Raw genomic sequence first — 21,693 nt, forward strand, 5'->3', positions numbered from 1 at the left:
ACAACAACAAATGGGTAGCAAGGAAGGGCAGCAGCAGGAGGCCTAAACAATTATGTATAGGCCTAGGCCTAGTATGTCTACGACCCTAGTCTAGAGCCATGCTACTAGTAGGCTAGGCATATTTCTATAAAGGCCTGACCCTAGCTAGCCTAGGCTAGGCCTACTTAAATAGGTAGGCTAGCTAGGCTAGACTACACACCACTCCTAGCCCTACTACTTATTTTATGCCTAGCCTAGTAGAGGGTTGATGTGTAGGGCCTAGCTAGGCTACTATTATTAATAATATGCCTAGGCCTATGCTAGCTTACTAGCTAGGCTATTAGTATTAACTATTATTAGGCCTATGCCTACCTTGATAGGAGTAGACCAAGGTAGGCCTATCCTTAGTTAGGCTAAATGGGACTGCAAGGGCACTATAATACTACTGTAACTATGCTAAGGCTAGTATTAGTAGTAGGCCTAGTAGGCCTTAGTAGTACTCTAGGCTAGGTCTTGCATGTAGCCAGGCTCGGCGAGTAAATAGTATTGTGTAGTAGGAGTAGGCCTACTAGGCTCAGCTAGCCTAGAAGAGGTGGTCTACACTAATAATTGTGATTTCTTTCAGATACTCTGTTGAAATCTTGATAATTAAGATGAGATTAAATTAATTGATTCTTGACGTACTGTAAAAAGAACAAAAACATTGACATCAAAATGCAAGACCTACATGAAGCTGCAGTTTTGTATTTAGACAAAACTAAACAATTTGAACATTTGCGCAAAAGAAGTGAATTATATAAAACAAAATCACAGGTAACAAAAAATCCTCAATTATAATCAAACCTTAAAATAATAATAAAATGAGTGTTATGTTTTGTAGTGATTAATAATTAGATTGGCACACACACTAATTATTTAATTTTTTTTTTTTATTTCAGTCTGTGTATTTTTATACAGTTTCCATCAACTCAGTAGATCTAGTTGAATTCAATGGTATGTAAGTGTTTCTTGTTTTTGTGTCGGTAAAGACCATATAGTTACAGAGACCCTTCATTTTATTTTCCATCCCGGACTTCCAACCCACCTAATCTAAAGCTACACAACACAAATTTGATGTGACACGAAAATGTGATGGCCCATATATGGATATGATGTCATATCACTACCACATTTATGCATATCACTACCATATTTGGTCACATATTTTTTGTCGAACTAGTTTGATAGTTAAGACAGAGATTTAGTTAATGCAGTTTTCAAACTATTTTGTTTTCTATAATAATATTAATAATTTATATTTTCACAATATATGGTAAACATATGTTTGTTAATGGTATTGTACCATTGTTTGTTTTTCCAGCAAATCTTGGAAACATGGTTTTAAATCAACCACAGTTGGCTACGAAAATCTTTCAAGAGGTAATAATTTAAAATTAATTTTTAAAAATGAATATTAAAAGAGTGTTCTCAATGTACTTATTAGATTAGCGCAAACATCTGAGACAATTACTGAACTCCATGATGCAAAGCTACTCCACAGTTGATCAAGCTCGGTGGTCTATAGGTAAGAGCACCAGACTAGTGATCTGGAGGTTGTGGGTTCGAGTCCCACATGAGAATTACTTGTCATTTTTTTTGGCAAGTGTTCTGAATATATTTAGTATAAAGTACAAAATTACGTCAGAGTATGGCAAAACATCGGGCCAATTAAAAATGAAATTATTGATATTAATAATCTAATTTGATTATTATTTATGGTATGTAGCATTCATATGTTTAAAAAACAATTGATTATACAAAGTCTATCCTCTTGATTAATATAACACACGCCTCCTATTATTGTGTATTTAAAAAAATGTTAAATTCATTGATTTTTTTTTCTTTTAGATAGTTTACATAGCAGTTAAGTCGTTATCATTGGTAGACGGTGATCCTCTATGCAGTCAAGTATCAGTCAGTTTAAAGTTGACATTTATTCCAAGTTTATCAAGGTTAGATATTTAGAAGAACAATTGTTAATTGTCAACATAATGTTGCCTTATTTATTAAAAACAAGTAATTACTGTATATTTATGAATCAATTTCAGTTATATACTTAAGCCAAGTCAGATGTGGAAATGTAATTTTGAATCAAGATTCTTCCAGTTTGAAGGGGTCATTTGCAGCATGACTACCAGAACCCAATACACGTATGTGCAACATCTTTACCAGTACTTAGAGAGGTCTTTCAGTGACAAGAAGTGCTTAAAGCTTGTTTTCCACTAGCAAATTTTGTCGTGCGAATGTAATGTTTTCGGAGAGAAAAAAGTTGTTCTTGTCTTTCCCACATTTCAGCTTTTTGATTCGCATGAATGCTCATAAACGCGATTTGCAAGATGAAAATATAAATACGCTTAAGCTGATGGTTTTAATTCGCGCCAACAAATTCGCTTAGTGGAAAACCAGCTTACTTTACAAGCATGATGAGGCCAAGTTAGACTGTTTCAGGAATTTAAATGTTATAATGAGGATATGATATTAATTATAATAATATGATAAGTGTTATAGACTATTTGTAAGAAGTGGAGCAGGCAGCCTTAATCATCAGATTGTAATGCAAAAGATAAGACATCAAATTAATTAAGCTCAGCCCTTCATTTCACCATTTTTTAGGCCCTGGGCCCACACATGTTTCAAAATCCTGGATCCGCCACTACCAGTATATGATAACATTATTTAGTGTTTTATTTGTAATTTAAACCATAGAAAATGTGCAAAGTTTAAATGTTCGGTAGCAAACTGCATTGGTGCATTGGACAATTCACATATAAGATTCCATGCAGCAGGTGTGAGGGAAAGTCAAACAATAAGGTGAGTTAAGATTCAATTATTAAAATGGTTCTCACTATCAAAATGAATGAATATAATTTTGATAGAGTTACAAAAAAGGTATTGCTTTATAAAAAATGAGTTTGGATTGAGTATTAATTGTGAATTAAGAATTTAATTAAAATCATTTTGTTTAAAAACAGGAAGGATTTCAGTTGTATGTATTGTGCTGCCAAATTGATTGAGGATGTTCATCATAGGATTCTAGGAGGTAACAATAAATTTACATTTGCATAATATTTGAACTATCCACAACAACACAATAGTTAAATTAAAGTCCTGTCTACAGTACCAAACTTTATGTGAGAAATATATGGACACGATGACATCATATCACTACCATATTTGGGGATATCACTACCATATTTGGGTACATCACACTTTTTTTGTCAAACTACTTTGATAGTGTAGACAGAGCAAGAGATACTGAATTTTAAAAGAAAATAAATATATAATGTATTTTCTGTGTTGCAGATAAACTGGTTGTTCAGATGGTACATTCATCTGCACTCTGCTCGTCCAATGAGGTTTCTAACAAATCGGCAACAAGATTTCAATCAATTGTTGCATTCTTTAGAGGTATATACAATGAATTAATGTTTAATACAGTCAGTGGCAGATGCAGGATTTTTGAAATAGTGGGTCCAGGGCCTAAAAATGTTGAAGTGCTGAACAGTTGAACTAAACCTAATGTCCTATCTTTTGCATTGTAATTTTAGACATTTAAGATTGATTCCAGCCATCTTGGATCCGCCTATGGATAAAAACACAAGTTCTATTTCCTAAAAAAAATACTGCGTGGTATTTTTTAATTCTGGCCAATTATCGCTTGTCTGTGTCAAATGAAAGTGGTGTTAGTTATAATCCATTAGGACTATTTTAGAAATGGATTGACTACTACTGTATATCATATTGGTCTTCCATGTTGGAAGTCAACACAAGTATGTAGTGTAGGTACCCAGCAAGTTGGTTGTTTGTTGTGTCCATCTACATCTATTTACTCTTTTGTTTTTTTTTTTACTTTATAGATGATTTAATTGACAAAATACATATTGGAGGCTCTTATAAAGTTATTGGTATACCTGTGAAAGAGATTAAAGGTGTTATAACAGAGGTTTTTGTTGAGGTTAATAACATTATACCTAAGGTGAGAATTTTCATTTTAATTAAAAGATAACAATTAAAATACTTAACTGTAGTGAAACATGTAGAACTGCTATTAAGGGAAAATCTTCAGGACCCAATAAAATGTCCTCTTTGTCCATAGTGCTAAAGCATTGCTACGCATTACATTTAAGTAGAATTGTCGAGCTGTCAAAAGATAATAAACTGGTGTTGTCTTTCGGGGAAGGCTTATTAAAATCCCAGCTGTTTAGAGAAATACTTCCCCCTCTTCATAAGCCAGCTCGGTCTCTCAGATTCAACCGCTTTCTTGAAGTACCTCATTCTAAAACCAGCAGACTTAGGTCATCTCCAGTTCCCACCATGGTGGATATAATTAATAGGCAGCACTAGCTCTTTTTTAGATATGTAATAAGGTGAATGTTTTAAGGTTTTTTATTCATGTATGTTTTTTTAATTTTATGGTACGATATCTAATTTTAATAAGATGTTTCTATTTTTATAGCAATTTTAACTAATTTTTATTTATTTGTAATACAATTCATTTCAGTCCTTGACTGTCGTTTTGTAATATATTTTTATATACCGAATAAAATAAAATGAAAAAAAATAATATAGAAAGCAGAAATAGTTACAATTACAGTTACAATTTTAATTATGCTTATTTTTTAGACGATACAAGAACAAACAATTCCACTCAAAATACAACAGCTTCTTACTGGTAAACCACACATTTTTTGTTTTATTTAAAAACTTTATAATTATCAACTTACAATAAAGTTTATTCTCATTATAATACTTTAGGACTGTGAACTCCTAATCTAAAAAATTGTGATGTGCCCAAATATGGTAGTGATATGCCCAAATATGGTAGTGATATGACATCATCATGTCCATATATGAGCACATCACATTATTTTGTCACATAAAGTTTGATAATGTAGACAGCTTTATATTATTATATTTTATTTAATTGACAGATAATCAACATTCACCATGGGGATTTGTATCAAGATTGGTTGATAGTTTTGCTGTGTATATATGCCCTAGTGGAACTTACCACAGTCTAAAATTAGCTATACTATTCAGCCTCATTCAAACAAAGGAAGATGCCCCTAAAGTAAGCATTGTTACGCTATACAGTAGTATGTATTGTTAGTATTAATATAATATATACCGTATATGATCGAGTATAGTTCCAGGGGGTTGAATACAAGAATTTTATTTTTATTTATTTGTTAATTTCGTAGCTTAAGTTAGTTAAGGTACCAAGCTTGATTAGCTTCGGCTATACCTTGGCTACCTTTTGTATTAAATTGTTTTTTGTTTGATACAATAAAGAAGATTATTATTAAAATTTGAGAAAATTATAAATGGGTTTGGGAAACTATACTTAGATATTGAAAGATCCTGAATTTGATATATGATAACATTATTTATTTCAAGCAAGATGCTTTACTCTCATTGCCTTGTCCTTCGGATGGGACATACTGTAAAGCTGGATGCCATGGGTCCATAGAGGGCTAATGCGAATTTCCTCAGTTTCCAGCTAAGCTTGTGGACGATAATAAAGACCTTTAACTTTATTTTTGACATCAAAGAATTCAAATTATTCTATTAGCACCATTACTACTGCTGTTATATATATTACATATTAGCAATGTTTCGTATGTACAATTGCTTCCCAGTTAAACATCCTAGCTGTTGGATCCTCCACTCATATCATGTCAAGGTTACTGACATTCGGTGCTAAACTGGTCGATAGAAGTATTATTACATCACCGTCGAGTGAAGACATCTTCTCATCTGTTAGTTCAGAGACTTACGGAACAGGTGTATGTAGTGTAGATGGTGAGTTAATTTAAATTTAAATGATTACAGATTTAAGTAATAATCTTTTTGATATACAGCATTTAAAAGATTTAAAAGTTAATAGTATACTAGTATGAATGTAGTTCATGGTAAAACAATGAACCGAACTGTAATATCCAGATTTTTTTCTGATGGTCAAAAAAGTGTCACTACTTAAGCCTCATTATTTTTTCTTCCTGTTATTAGTGGGTCAGGTATTCTCTGTTAAAAAGAAATAAGGAAAACAAAATTACACTTTAAAAATAGATACTGATAATTATTTTTGTATATCATTTCAGCTGGATCTCTGGCATTAGCTGATGATGGTGTTTGTATAGTGGGTGAAGTCAGTACTTTTAAGCGACACACACTAGAAAGGTTGACAACAAGTGAGTTTTGAAAACCTATACAATGTCAGCTGTAATATACATTACAAAATGTGTAGTGTTCTTCTCCTGTCCTCACAACCATGTTTACATGGCTAGATTGTAACACTATGATAATTTGTGAGATTCCATAAAAGAAATTGTAAAAGAAATTGTATCCAACTTTTTAAAATAGCATTAGAAAAAAACACAGAATCAGTGGGTATCCCACGACGATATGTGGAGACGTCCAACGTTGAAGAGTTAAACATTCCATTGAGATGCAGTGTGTGGGGAACGTTTTACACATCTAAAACAAATTATAATCAGCATCTGTTTGCTCATGAAAAAACAAAAAAAGTGAGTACAGAACTTTATTTATAGAATTTTATTTGGAGACTTTATGAAGATAGAGAAAATGGGAGAGAGACGTTTGGAGAGTGTTTAACAGACTCTGTTTTATTTAATTACTTGATTACCATTCACCTTTAGAGGTGCTAAAAAAAAGAGTGATAACGTTAATATCCATAGTATCCTAAATAAATCTAAAACCAACTGATTCAGTCTAATATTTTTTACCTACAAAGGTATGACTGAAATTTATGACTGATTTATCTAACTACAGGCAAAACAGTGCCGCGAAAAGTTTACAATATGAAACAAATACCTTGATTTTAATTTTTTGTTACAATGTTTACGACCTCGTGGAAGACGAGTTTTTCTTTCTGTTGCAAAAATAAAGATTTTATTATTATTATTATGGAAGGCTACTGTGGCCAGAATAGATAACAAACTAAAATTCAACCTAATTAAACAAACATGAAACAAAAAGCCATGCCAATAATGGTTAAACATTAGAAATATAATGTATTAACTACTACCTACTTGAATTAGTAATGCTTTATTTACTATCATTTTTAGACATCAGAGCTGGGTCAAGTTTTTCAACTGTAAGTATAGCTTGTCACTAAAAAAAATGAACTCATTTTTTTTCCAGATCTATAAATAAAATTTATTACTGAATGTTTGCAATCAAATGTCATATTTGAACGTAAGTTACCAAACTGTAAATTATTAAATAAGCACTACAAAATTACCTATGCACAATACTAACTTTATTTTATTTTCACTGAGCGTTCTAGTATAAACTTCTGAAATAATTACTGTAAAGAACATGCTTAGATGGCTAATCACCAATTTAAGACATCATCATGTACATGGAAATAAATAAGTACTACAAGTGAATTAGTACAGTACAGTCTTTTTATATCTTGACATAATTATTATTTTTATTGACATTGTTTCAAGTGGGTTTAACATAGTTTGCGTCTGCGATGGGCTGGAATCTGCAAGAGATGATCTTGTTAATGCAAAGCTGGCTAGTTCTGTATTGAGCTCAGCCATGTTACCTGATGATGTTGAATTTGATGTTACCAACAACAGTGTATGTGTTGAAGATCTAAAACAGGTAAATTACATGTAAACAATTATTGTTAAAAATTGTTGTGTTATATAAAGAATACGAAATACTAAGGTATAAGGTTACATTTGTTAGTGTAAGATAATAAGTGTAATATTAATAATCACATTATAGATATGAATTTTTCTGTGTTTTTAGTTTATATCATTTGCGAGAAATCGTGAAGTGACTTTAAGCAAAAGTGCTGAGATGCTGATTCGTGGATACTTTGTAGGCAGTAGAAGAGTTCGAAGTGGGAGTGTACATGCAACACCCATGCCACAGTCAGCTTTACAGACATTGTAAGTCATTTAAGATGTTTACTTATGTAAGTTGATGACCACCTATCATAACATTTAACTTGAAAATAGATTATACAGTAGCAAACACTGTAGCTCTATCAAAATTGTGCAGGGCTGGATCTGCTATTGCTATTATATGTTATATAAATTATAATAACTATGAATTTTTTCATACCACATTATTTTTGGCAGACTATAAATAACAGGTAAAGAATATAACTGCTATAATGTAAATCCCAACAATATAAATATAAGGATAACACTAGTGGCTTGTTTTAATATCTATATTGGCATAAAGAACCCAAAAATCAATGATTAATATAAAATGCATCAAACATTTCATGAATTGGCAGACTGTGTCTTGCACATGCACACGCTAAACTAAGTCTGAGGCCTGAAGTGTTAATGGAAGATGCAACGGTAGCTGTGTTGATGTACGAGGAGACAATGACAATTAGACATGGTAAGAATTTTAATTGGTATTGTGTATTTTACCTTTAAAAAGATGTATTGTCCCCCCTGAAAAAATAATTCTTAAACAAATTTGTGTTGATTAAGTATGCCATTTTAATGTCCTGTAATAGTTTGACCAAAAATTGGATTGCCAGCCCATGGGTTTTTGGTTGAATTTAACTGATTGTTTTGTCATTTTATAAGTGAAAACACAATTTTTTCCATTTTGTTTCTATGGAAGTGATTAATTTTAGTAAAACTACAAAATAACCTATTCAAAGTCTGATTTAATTAATCTTCATTTTTTATGTTTTTGGGGGACAACACATCTTTAATATTTGATATACTTTTAGAGTCACCTTGAGTGCTCTAATTTCTATATAACTTCTTTTCTTGTGTGGTTCATTCACACATAATGCATGTTTAGACTATTTTATACAGACCAGCTAGACTTCCCTGCACAGACAAATTTTATCTTAGTATTAGCATGATTATTATTGTCCCAACTGTATAATAAGCGATCTACGCTTGAAAACTGTAATTTTCTCATTTTTTGTTGTATTTTTTTTAGGCTGCTCTGTGTTGTCTGTAAAACCAACTATGTGCGAAAATACACTAACACCACAGGTTTGTATGAACAACGATAACTTTTAAAGCTATCAATCAGACAATATGTTTAATCTACATTACATAGATAAGCCTATCTCATAGCCTCCCACACTGAAAATACTGTACATTTAAGGATAACACAAAATGTTCCACTGTCAATGATGGATCCAGGGGGGACATATGGCCATATTTATCATTCACACTTGAGCTAACAGAAAGACCCTAAAGTGAATATAACTTAAGTGAAATTCCTACATATTTATTGACTTAAGTGAAATACAGGTTCTAAAAATAACCTACTGTTCTATGTTTTGTTGTATTTGCCAACGTTTAGAAGGTCCCAACACCCCAACATCCAATCTCTCGGATCCACTTATGTTATCAGGAATGCATAATAGCCTATTTGTTTCTTCCACAATTCATCTTTTGCATTGTAGATTAAAACAATTTTATTTTTTGATTTAATGATGAATGTAATATGCTTTGTGTTTTTACTCTTTTCTGTTTTACGACTTTATTTTCAGGATGATAGCAATGTTTATCAGCTACAGACACAGCTTATAAGGTTCTGTCAGATTCATGCTGCTGAGGTGTTTACAGTCATATCAGAAGAATAATCACAACTACGAATTGTTGTAATGTAGTGTTTTGCATTCTCCTTTGCATACCTTCTATCCATTTTATTTTTAGCTTTTTTGATATATTTATTCCTCTTGCCAGAGGAACACAGTGCAATATATGTCAATTTATCTATTATAAATTATATTGATATAAATAAATTACAAGTGTTTATTTAACGGAATTCAGATTATAAGAGAGTCATTGATACATAAAGAGATACAAGTAAATTTACTCTGTGATAAAACATTGATGTCTGATTTCTAGTTCCTAATTCAAATTCAATGAAAGGGACAGTCACAAATATTTAAAAAAACAAGATTTGAATACGTAATAACTGTCTAATTGAGTTGTTCAATCTAGGGTTGCTATTATAAAGCCACCTTTCACCTACTTGTTGTGTTTGCAAAGTAATCTATAAAATTCAAAGGTACGTTTTCTTTAGCAGTCAACAAATAAAAAACACCTGTAATATTTTGTAAGAATTGATAACATAAATTGTGTAGGCCCTTTAGAAGTGCAATATAAATAGTATTAAGGCCCATTTACACTAGGACGATAACGATGGACGATAAATATATAAACATGCATTTTTTTTTCATAAAACAAAATAAATTAGAAAGGTTTTTGTTCTAGAACTATAGGATAATCATTAGGCTGTCTTTGATAAAAATAATATTTTTAAAATTCCAATCAAATTACGTCATGATAAATAAAAACAATAAAATTGTTGTTTTGTGACGATATTATTGCTCTTACTAATCATGACGTCCTATTATTGGACGTGTGAAAATATCATTTTTATCAAAGGAAGCATAGAAAGTTATTCTATAGTTCTAGAATGAAAAGTTTTTATATTTCTTTTGTTTTATGTATGAAAAATGGACATTTGTCTATTTATCGTCGATCGTTATCGTCCTAGTGTAAATGGGCCTTTAGGAAGTTCAAAGTGCAGAAAAAGAAATTGGTGATATGAGTATGCCAATCACGGAGCGGTCAAAAGAAAGGACACATTCGTGGAGACAACATCAGCACCCGATCACGGTCATTGTCTTACAAAGTTTGTAGGTTAAATTATTATTTGTTAGTATAAAGTGCTGTTATATAGGTTATGTCTGAGTAGTGATATACAATGATATGATAGGCTAGCTAAGTTATATTGTAGGCCTAATTGTTAGTATAAAGTGCTGTTATATAGGTTATGTCTGAGTAGTGATATACAATGATATGATAGGCTAGCTAAGTTATATTGTAGGCCTAATTGTTAGTATAAAGTGCTGTTATATAGGTTTGTCTGTGTAGTGATATACTGTACAATATGATAGGCTGGCTAAATTATTCTGCAATTTACTTTATTTTGTAGTTATAGTTTAGAAACTAAAACATAAAATACATTCTTCTTTTTGATAACTTTTTGATTTTTTTTTGTTACTGGCATATTGTTATTATTTAGCTTTTGTTGAATATCACTAATAAGTATAAAGCCAGGAGCAGTATATGCCTCTAAAAATATCTTGTCAATGTGTTTTAGTAAGTTTTAGGCCTAGATGATAGACTTTATTTGAAATCTGGCTGATAATTAGAACCTCACATAGACCCACAACTAGAATATGTCACGGTTCAAATGTATGATTATAAATAGATAAATTCATTTATATTGCTTTTTAGAATTATTCAAGAGTGTGCCATGACATCTAAAGAAGTAATTGAAGGAATTAAAGCTGCAGCACTCGAGTGTTCTCTATGTTTGCATCACTTTACAAGACCAAAGACTCCAACATGTGTTCATTCATTCCGTCTTGAGTGTCTTAATAAATGGGTTAAAGAAAGAAATGGAGTACTCAGCTGTCCAATATGTCGTAAAGTCTGCCAGATTCCAAAAGGAAGGCTTGATAACCTGAAGAATAACATATTTATCAGTGGCTTGTTGGACTATGTCACTACATTGGAACAGAAGACAGCACCAAAATGTAGTCTTTGTAGTACAGAAGCATGTTTCGTCTGTCGTGACTGTGATGAGTTATACTGTACACCTTGCAAAAATTATCATAAGAAAATGAAGATGTCAAAACATCATTGCATTGTTACGATGAAAGAATACGCTGTTTTTAATCCTTTGGAAAGTTTGGCTTCTAAACCTGTGTTATGCTCTGAACATAATATGCCATTTCATTTCTACTGTGACTCGTGTGAGATTCCTGTATGCGTTGGATGTACACAAATTAAACATTCTAAATCAGATGGTCATAACATCGTGGAAATAAAAACTGCGTTTGAATCATTCTCAACACGTTCACAAAGCTTAATTAAAACAGCAGATGAAAGATTAGGAAGCCTTCAATCAATTGCTAATGAACTGACAGAGAAGGAGGCATTAGATATGTATAATTACAAGAAGCATCAAGCGACAATTACAGAAGAAGCAGATAAAGCGCACCAATTGATTGATCAGTATAAAACGGAACAGTTACAAGATCTCGAATCAACTCATCAACACAACCGGAAGCTACTTAAGGCCCATGTAAGTGATGTTGACTTAGCTATTGCTAAATTCTCCAGTATGCAGGGAATTGCACGTACCTTGATACATAGCCCAAACCATGCTATGGCACTAAGGTCAACTTCAGATGTTTTCAAACGAATGGATGAACATTTAAAGCAAAATATAATTACTGATGATATGCAGAAACCGAATGTTTCAAAGTACAATAATATCAGGTTAGAAGTAGTGAAAGCTGCAGATATTTCAAAATCAACATTTGATATGTGTTTAGGTATTCCTTCGTGTATAACGAAGGATTCTAATGGAGCAGCTGTCTATGTGAAAGATGTAAAAGTCAAATGCTTCAAAGTAGACCAAAGTAAATCAAATATGCTTAATATACCCATTAACTGCGTGTCATTTGTTGATTCCATTGTAACTTGGATTTAAAGCTCGGGAATATACAGAAATAATAACACAGAAACTACGGGAAATTAAAGAACAAAGTGTGGTTTATTTTTCACTGAATCATCTCACGAGGTTTGAGGTTTTACCAAAGAATATATATCACAAGAATGAGTATTCCGCGATTTTCCCTGTAACAGTAATATTGTCCATGTGGTAGGGCGCCGCCATAAGTGTGGATGTATCTGGGATGTATACAACTTTTTGTGACGGTTTCAATAATCAAAGGCTAGACCACCGGTAGTATTTTCTTGATAACAAATGTTATCAACATCATGTTAAATACTATTTGGATATTTAATTGTTCGTTTTATGCAATTTATTTAGTAAAAACTGCCGTATAAACAGTTTGCTTTATCAACCGGGCGCTACGATAGCGTGACCGGGCGTGTTGGTGTTTACGCGTTTTCACGAAGGATTGTTTAATAATATTCCTATATTTAACTTGTTTCTAGTAAAACAAATAAATGTTAATAACATTTAACATTTTGTCCTATTAATAACATGTATTTTATACTAATTTATATCATAAAAACAATACTTAATTTACCGGGCGTAGAGTAGTACACGGCAATGGTAAAGAATAGGCCGTGCTGAGTAACGATTCATTGATTTTTGGTGTTGCTGTGTTAGGCCTTTTTTGTGAACTAACTTAGCATGTTAGTAAATAATTGTCTGTAAAAGTGAATGTACACTAGGTTGTTAATAAATATGTATTATAAAATAGTTTACAATTGCAAAAACTATTATCATAATTCTATGTGACATGTATAATATCTATTAAATCAAGTCTTATTCAGTATATATACATCCGCCCTTATGAGGGCGGGCATCACTCACTGGAGCTCTCTGTTACAAATTTCTCATGCAAAAATCGCGGAATACTCATTCTTGTGATATTCTTTGGTTTTACCAAAAGAAGAGACCCGTGAATAATTACAGTATGACACGTCAAAGGTGCATTACATATGAGGGGATAACTTAACATCATTAGGTATCACTGATAAACACAATGGCTATTACAACATTGACAAAAGCATTCCGTTAAAAAGTTGTACTTTGATCTGTCTTATTATTAATGGATCTGATGTATTATTCAGCACTGTTAAGATTGGTTCACTGGGTTGCTGGTCTATAAACAAATCGGACTTCATACTTCTTTAAATAAGAATTATGTGTTTATTAAATTAACTTCATCTTAAATGATAGTAGGTACGGTAAACATATTTGTTTCTCAGAAAAATATACAACACGGCTAGTTAAGTTTATACTGTATTATAATAAATTGTGTATTATTGTTATATTTTCAGTTTTATATATATAGTTCAGTTTCAAAAGATATTGAATTGCATATTTAGGCCTACCAGACAATTTATTGTTTAAATCATTGTAGGAATTATTTCAGTCGACAGTGATATTTACTTCATTATGATATTAAAGTTCAAGTAAAACGTCTTAGTTTTATTGCAAGCAAAATAACATATATACCATAGTCACTCTTTCAGCTTCCATTATAAATTCATAGTCAATTTTACACTTTTTTCAACAATTGCTTAATATTAGAATAGTTTAGTGGTTAACTGTTAGATAGTTAAGTAATTGTTATGGTCACTTATATTATAATAAGCATACATTTTCAGGCCACTAATAATTTTAAGCAAAAATGTGTAAATATAAGAGTTAAATACATTCATATAGAAATATAGAATAAATAAATTGTACAATTGTTGTAAAATTTGAACCACATTGTAATGTCTTTGTATGAATTTAGAGGCCTGTCTTTATTAATACAGAAAATAATCAGGGTGATTTTATAGGTCCGCGAAAAGATCGGTGTTCAAATGATTATTTTTTTTGGTACACAATTCCGGCAGCTCGTAAACAAATGAAGACATTTCATTTTATATTTTACGTACTGTTATTAACATATGTTCTTGCTTATGTTTTAACATGGCTGTAAGTACACGTACTTAAGAATGAAACGCTACCGACGAATTTTCTGGCTCATTTATGCTGTATTACAGCCTTTATTTCTTCATATATCTCTAACCTCTAATCTCTAGCCTCTAGCCGTAAATTACTGAAAACAAACAAGTAATAGCAATCAGCAAATACAACCTCAAACTGAGGTAAATACAACATTAAAACTTAGGAAGAGAACAATGACGTATCTCAACCATACATGACGTAATCTATGCTTCGTCAAGCGGAACGACCGCTCAGAAGTGCACAACACACCATGTGACGTGCAGCTAACTGTGTGATACATGATGCAAATCTGCATGTCTTAAATAGACTAAATAACTATAAAGTAATCTTAAAGTTCACGTCATAACTTCTACAATCATTCTGCTATCAGTAAACGTAATGATAATAATCAGTAAATAACAATTTAAATAAACAATGTAAACAAACAACTGAGGTCATAAAAGTGGGCTCCACAGAACAGCGACACCCATGACAACCTGCTCCGGCCATGCCACTCCAACCCTCCATGCTCTAGGCGGCGAGTCTAAACGACCTCGCCATCTAAATAATGCCAATCTGCCTAAGCAAGAAGGAGTCACGAATATTAAATGTATCATAACTAAAGCTAAAAACATCTATAACAAAGCATTACCGGTTCCGGTATCGTAGCTCAAATTCAACATAACAACTTTGTTGATTATTATGTCCTCTAAACAAACAATTAATTATCACGTTCTCATATCTGTCCAAAAGGACCCGCACGATGGCGCTATACAAATTAACCTACTGATTAGAAATCAGTACAGGCCTCCCATAAATTGACTACAATTTCTAACAAACAAATTAAACAATGGTATAATTATCAATAATAAACAAAGTAAGATTCAAACAATTACTAAATTATATAATTTCTACAACTGCAGTGTTAGATTACTGATCTTTAGGAACCAACAACACAATCTTGGTTACTGGCCTATCCAATGTTGTTCTTCTTCGTCCAACGAAGACAGTGACGCTTCTCACTAAACCATCATCACTCGGCTTGGTATTAGTAACTCGAGCAAGCTCCCAATGATTTCTCGGGACACCTTCTTCATACAAAAGTACAATATCTCCAATGCTTATGTTTCTTTTCTTCTTAGTCCACTTCTGTCTTTGCTGTAAATTGATAATATATTCTTTTTGCCATCTACTCCAAAACGTATCCGCCAGGTGCTGGACTCTTCTCCAGAGCTTCCGGCTAAACTTCCCGTCCCTTTTGAAGTTTCCTGGCGGAGCATACACCGCACTGCTTTTCATCGTTAACAAGTGAAATGGTGTTAGCGGTTCTAAAGATGCATCGTTAGTAGCACATAAAGGTCTGCTGTTAATTATTGCTTCTGCTTCTGTCATAAATGTGCTCAGCATGTCATCATTCAATAACGCCTTATGCTGAAGCATTAAGCTATCAAAAATGTTTCTGGTTGTTCTGATCATACGCTCCCAAGCTCCTCCGTGATGGCTTGCAGTGGGTGTGTTAAATTTCCAATCACAATTTAACCTTAGCATATTTATGCGAATTGCCTCTTGATCCATCTCCTTTACTGCTTCCTTCAGCTCTCTTGTGGCACCAATAAAATTGGTTCCTTGGTCAGACCTCATTTGTCTGACGGGTCCTCTCCTACATAAAAATCGCCGAAAGGCATTCATAAAGGAATCTGTCGATAACGAGCTGGCTATCTCCAGGTGCACACTTCGAGACACCAAACATGTAAATAGCACACCATAGCGCTTAAGTTCCTTTCTACCATTTTTTACAATGATCGGCCCAAAGAAGTCTACGCCACAGTAACTAAAGGCAGGACCTGCCTCGGCTCTTTCGACTGGTAGATCTGCCATACGCTGGAGTTCTGTAGGTCGTCTAAGTCGACGACATACCGTGCAGTCGTGAATATATCTTGAGACAGATGCCACGCCACCTATCATCCAGAACCCAGCAGCTCGCACCGCATTAAGAGTAATCCCTCTACCTTGGTGGTACACTTGATTATGGTAATGACCGACTATTAATCGGGTTAAATCACTTTTTGCAGGGATGATTACTGGATGTTTAATTTCTTCTGGTAGATTAGTTTTCTTTAAACGACCTCCTACACGCAGCAATCCATCGTTGTCTACGACTGGGTCTAACTTCACCAGCGCATTCAAATCCTTCCATTAATTGTATTGCACAGCTTTAATTATCAATTTTTCACTTCTAGTTAGGTCTTCTACCGTAACTTCTCCGGATCGCTTCCATCCTCTTAATTTATAAATAAAGATTAAACACCTTGCAAGTATTTGTCGTACCTTGTGCCAACTGGAAGTTCTTCTTAACATGTCTGGGATCAGTTCAGTTTTCACTTGTGTTGCAAACACCTTAGCTTGCCTTACTTCCACATCGTCATCTTTTATTTCAATATGTAACTGGTTGATTGTATATTTTTCACGGTTTAAGAAAGCTGGTCCATGCCACCACCTCTCGCAATCTCTCAATTTCTCAGCATCCATTCCACGTGATGCAATATCAGCGGGATTATCCTCACTGCTTACGTAGTGCCACTGACCACTAGTGCTCGCATCGTGAATTTGTTGCACCCTATTAGCTACAAAGGTGTTAAACCTTTTCGCTTCATTATTAATATATCCAATGACTACTTGGCTGTCAGTCCAGAAATACTCAGTGACGTTCGGATACTCTATCTCTTCTTTCAGCATGGATGCAACCTTAACCGATACCACTGCAGCTGCCAGTTCCAACCTTGGTATAGTTATCATTCTCTTAGGAGCTACACGGCATTTGCTAATTATGAGTGATGTCTTCACTTTACCTTCTTTATCAACAAGTCGTAAGTATGAACACTGACCGTATCCTTTCTCGCTCGCATCACTAAAATGGTGTAGCTCGGTGGATACAATTTCTGAATTTCTATTGCTTATTGGCTTATAACATCTTTCAATACTGACGTCTTTCAAGTACACCAATTGCTTTTTCCATTCTTCCCATGATCTAAGGGTTTCTTCACCAACTGGATGATCCCATTCAGCACCACCAGCACAAATCTCCGGCAATATGCGTTTACCCAACAGAACGTAAGGACCAACAAACCCAAGAGGGTCAAATATAGCACTCACCGTAGACAGAATACCTCTTCTAGTTGATGGCTTATTTCTCAAATTGGCTTCAAATGTAAAGGTATCTTCCGCTGCATTCCACAATATACCCAACGTCCGCTCTGTAGGAAGATCACTCAAGTCCAACTGGTTTACTTTGGAAGCAATTGACGTGGTGGGTAAGGACTTCAATACCTCTGGAGAATTAGAGAGAAATTTGTGCAACCTAAAGCCGCCTCTGCTAAGCATATCCACAGTTCTCTTTATCAAACTGATAGCACCATCGATCGTTGGAACAGCCTTTAAGGCATCATCCACGTAGAATCCTCTGCGGCTGCGGACGAATTCAGCAGCATCAGTCCCATACTCTTTTTCATACTCAAGTTCTTCTGTAGGTACCTTTTCTGCCTGACTTTTGTCTATGATACTAGTCATAAACTCTTTATATTTTGCAGCGAATGTTGGCTGTTTTATCATTTTGTGTCTCAGCTGAATTAACCTCTTACCAACAGCTACTTTGTTGTTAGGCAACTTCGGAATTTCCAATTTAAATGATAATGGCAGTTGGATATATCCATTTTCTGTTCTGCATCCTTTTTGCATAGCGTTCAAGAATTTCGTGTCTTCGACTGATATCATTTTTCCATTTATACGATCATCCAAGAAATCTCTTTCCAGCACCTTTATTACTTCTTTAGTAGTTGTTTTGAAGGAGAATTGCTTTACATTGTTGGTGGGTTCTCCCTTCCGTGCCTTAACGACACCTACCACACCCCATCCTAATAAGGTCTTAATTGCATACGGATCTTCGTCATGATTACCTCGTACCACTTCCCTTGGCATCAGTGCACTAGAACAATTGTGGCCTATTATTAGACCAACTTCAATATTAAGAAGTGGACTTAAGTCACTTTTTATTTTCTGTAGATGTTGCCAACCATTCACTGAGTTTGGAGTAGGAATCTGGTGTCTTGATACTGGTATGGAATCCCGAGTATAGGCTGCTGGTAAACTTATAGTTTTCCCTTCTTTAAGTCCTCTCACCTTCAAACCATTTATCTTCTCCGAAGTAACACATCCCTTTGTAAGTACTGTTGATATTTCCAGTTGTATGCGGACACCCTTGGTTTTTAATTCTTGTGCAAGTTTTGCTGAGATAAAACAGGAGTCTGACTGCTCATCAAGAAGGGCGTATGTTATGCTTTCCTGTTTCTCATATTCAATCCACACAGGCACTATTGAAGAGCAACACTGTTCATTGTCACATGTATTGCTGCACAAATTGTTTGAAGATACTACAGGTGGTTTATCTGCGCTGTTTGAAGATACTACAGGTGGTTCAGCTGCACTGTTCGAAGATACTACAGGTGGTTCAGCAGTACTGTGTGAAAATCTATGCATGATAGTAGGGTGCTCGCCTTTACATATATCACAAATCCTTCGGCACTTACATTCTCTCCATATGTGCCCTTTTTTCAAGCAACCTCTACATAATCCTTTCCTTCTTATTAGCTCTTCTCGCTGTTTCAATTCTAAACCCTTAAATTTATCACATCCTTCCACTGTGTGATTTCCGTCACAACAAAAACACCTTTTCTGCTTGGACTGAGTACTATAAGCTCTTGCGGAATCACCAGATTTATTTCCCTTATGGCTATCACGGCTTTTTGATGCAGATGTAATCTGAAATGACGGGTCGTTACGTACCTTGGCCTCTTTTGCAACAAACTCTACAAAAACATTGAATGGCGGGAACGACACATCTTTATCGGCTTTATACCTTGCCCCGGTTGTACGCCACCGGTCTTGTAGTTGGTATGATAGTTTTTCTGTCACCATATTAACACCCCTTGCGGTATCAAAGCAGGCCAATCCTGGTAGTCTTTTATCTGATTTCGCTACTTCAATTTCCCTTAACAGGTCTGACATTTCCTTCAGCTGATGGTCATCTTTGATCCTCGGGAAGGTTTCTAATTTCTTTAATAGAACACTCTCAATCAACTCTGGGGCACCATACTCTTCATTTAAGCGTTTCCACATGTCCTTTAGGCCATTTTCAGGGTTGTCTAGATGAACCGCCCTTAACCTCATTACTATTTTCCTCGATTCAGGACCTAGCCATTTAATCATCAAATCACACTCTTCTCGTGCACTCAAGGATAGCTCTTTGACAATTGCCTTAAACGTACCCATCCATGATCTGTAATTTAATGGACTGTCATCAAATTTAATCAAACCATTGCTGATCAAATCTTTCTTCATTAGGAATTTCGCAATTGCATTGCTGCTTACGTTTCGGTCATCATCCTCCCTGTTGCTGGTAGTAGTATCCACCACTGATGTCTCCCTTGCCTTGATATCTGCTAAATATTTTTTCCCTATTTGCAGACCTTGTGTGAACTCTAATAACACAATTTCAATATACGTTTCTGCTTCTTCTAATTCAGGTTCAGTGTCAAGTATTGCAACGAGTGCATCATGAACTTGTTCTACTCCATTAGACGCATTTAGCAGTCTTTCCAGAGCATTCTCTACTACTTCCTTCTCATTTTCTTCAGCTGTCGCTGCTTTTAATACATTTAAGGCTCTAGTGAATGCTCCCCTTTTTACTCTTCTGGAGTGTTTCAGCTTGTCCTTTTGATCAGATGTGCTAGCGGGCATCTTGCTTCACTTTCAGGATTGGTTGAAATACCTCCGTAATTTACTGTAAGTACACGTACTTAAGAATGAAACGCTACCGACGAATTTTCTGGCTCATTTATGCTGTATTACAGCCTTTATTTCTTCATATATCTCTAACCTCTAATCTCTAGCCTCTAGCCGTAAATTACTGAAAACAAACAAGTAATAGCAATCAGCAAATACAACCTCAAACTGAGGTAAATACAACATTAAAACTTAGGAAGAGAACAATGACGTATCTCAACCATACATGACGTAATCTATGCTTCGTCAAGCGGAACGACCGCTCAGAAGTGCACAACACACCATGTGACGTGCAGCTAACTGTGTGATACATGATGCAAATCTGCATGTCTTAAATAGACTAAATAACTATAAAGTAATCTTAAAGTTCACGTCATAACTTCTACAATCATTCTGCTATCAGTAAACGTAATGATAATAATCAGTAAATAACAATTTAAATAAACAATGTAAACAAACAACTGAGGGCATAAAAGTGGGCTCCACAGAACAGCGACACCCATGACAACCTGCTCCGGCCATGCCACTCCAACCCTCCATGCTCTAGGCGGCGAGTCTAAACGACCTCGCCATCTAAATAATGCCAATCTGCCTAAGCAAGAAGGAGTCACGAATATTAAATGTATCATAACTAAAGCTAAAAACATCTATAACAAAGCATTACCGGTTCCGGTATCGTAGCTCAAATTCAACATAACAACTTTGTTGATTATTATGTCCTCTAAACAAACAATTAATTATCACGTTCTCATATCTGTCCAAAAGGACCCGCACGATGGCGCTATACAAATTAACCTACTGATTAGAAATCAGTACAATGGCTATTCTAAAATGGCTGTCAGCAAAATAAACATTTTGGCTTAAATCGTTTGTTTCTCTTTTGTTAATTTTTTGGTAAATAGTTTCGAGGAATTATAATCAGTATTTTTTAGGGCAGGTACTAACTGGTGGCGCTATTTATGTTAGAACAATTTTAATTTATTATTGCCTTGGTCTGTGTGACACAATTGAGCAATTGGGACGCACAAAGAATAAGGCGTTATCACCATGATAAAGACTGGTATGTAGGCAAAATCAAAAGTTTTATTGTCACAATAAACTAAAATGTTACATTGTAATTTTTTTTAGAGCATTATAGATATTAATTAATTTAATTGATATGCGAGTGCATTTCATATGGTCCACCAACAGATCGCTGTTAAAATAAATAAATATGAAATTTAGGCACAAATATGAATCATTATATTATTGTCACGAACTCCTCTCACGTATGTTTCCGAGCGGTTGAAAATACTTTAGGAACTCCCTTGTGAC

General features: G+C 34.2%; 3 protein-coding genes across 3 annotated transcripts; 2 read left to right on the forward strand and 1 right to left on the reverse strand.

Moving 5' to 3' along the window:
* Positions 1-3: 3 nt before the first annotated feature.
* LOC140048991 (minichromosome maintenance domain-containing protein 2-like) lies at positions 4-9,843 on the forward strand. The gene is made up of 21 exons (XM_072093798.1): positions 4-71; positions 605-792; positions 918-972; positions 1,340-1,398; positions 1,867-1,970; positions 2,067-2,168; positions 2,725-2,829; positions 2,991-3,058; positions 3,322-3,426; positions 3,876-3,994; positions 4,642-4,690; positions 4,950-5,089; positions 5,658-5,820; positions 6,120-6,209; positions 6,382-6,545; positions 7,107-7,135; positions 7,494-7,653; positions 7,804-7,946; positions 8,300-8,409; positions 8,971-9,026; positions 9,533-9,843. The coding sequence occupies exons 2-21, from the start codon at positions 694-696 to the stop codon at positions 9,623-9,625; spliced, it is 2,013 nt and encodes a 670-aa protein (XP_071949899.1). The 5' UTR covers positions 4-71; positions 605-693; the 3' UTR covers positions 9,626-9,843.
* Positions 9,844-11,313: 1,470 nt separating this feature from the next.
* On the forward strand, positions 11,314-12,558 carry LOC140049093 (E3 ubiquitin-protein ligase TRIM56-like). The gene has a single exon (XM_072093918.1). The coding sequence runs from the start codon at positions 11,314-11,316 to the stop codon at positions 12,556-12,558; it is 1,245 nt and encodes a 414-aa protein (XP_071950019.1).
* Positions 12,559-15,471: 2,913 nt separating this feature from the next.
* LOC140049101 (uncharacterized) lies at positions 15,472-20,334 on the reverse strand. Its single transcript, XM_072093927.1, has 2 exons — positions 16,870-20,334; positions 15,472-16,731 (listed from the first exon to the last, which is right to left on the reverse strand). The coding sequence occupies exons 1-2, from the start codon at positions 20,332-20,334 to the stop codon at positions 15,472-15,474; spliced, it is 4,725 nt and encodes a 1,574-aa protein (XP_071950028.1).
* Between the last annotated feature and the right edge of the window lie 1,359 nt (positions 20,335-21,693).

This window comes from Antedon mediterranea, chromosome 5 (assembly GCF_964355755.1).
Source record: "Antedon mediterranea chromosome 5, ecAntMedi1.1, whole genome shotgun sequence".
NCBI classification, from domain to species: domain Eukaryota; kingdom Metazoa; phylum Echinodermata; class Crinoidea; order Comatulida; family Antedonidae; genus Antedon; species Antedon mediterranea.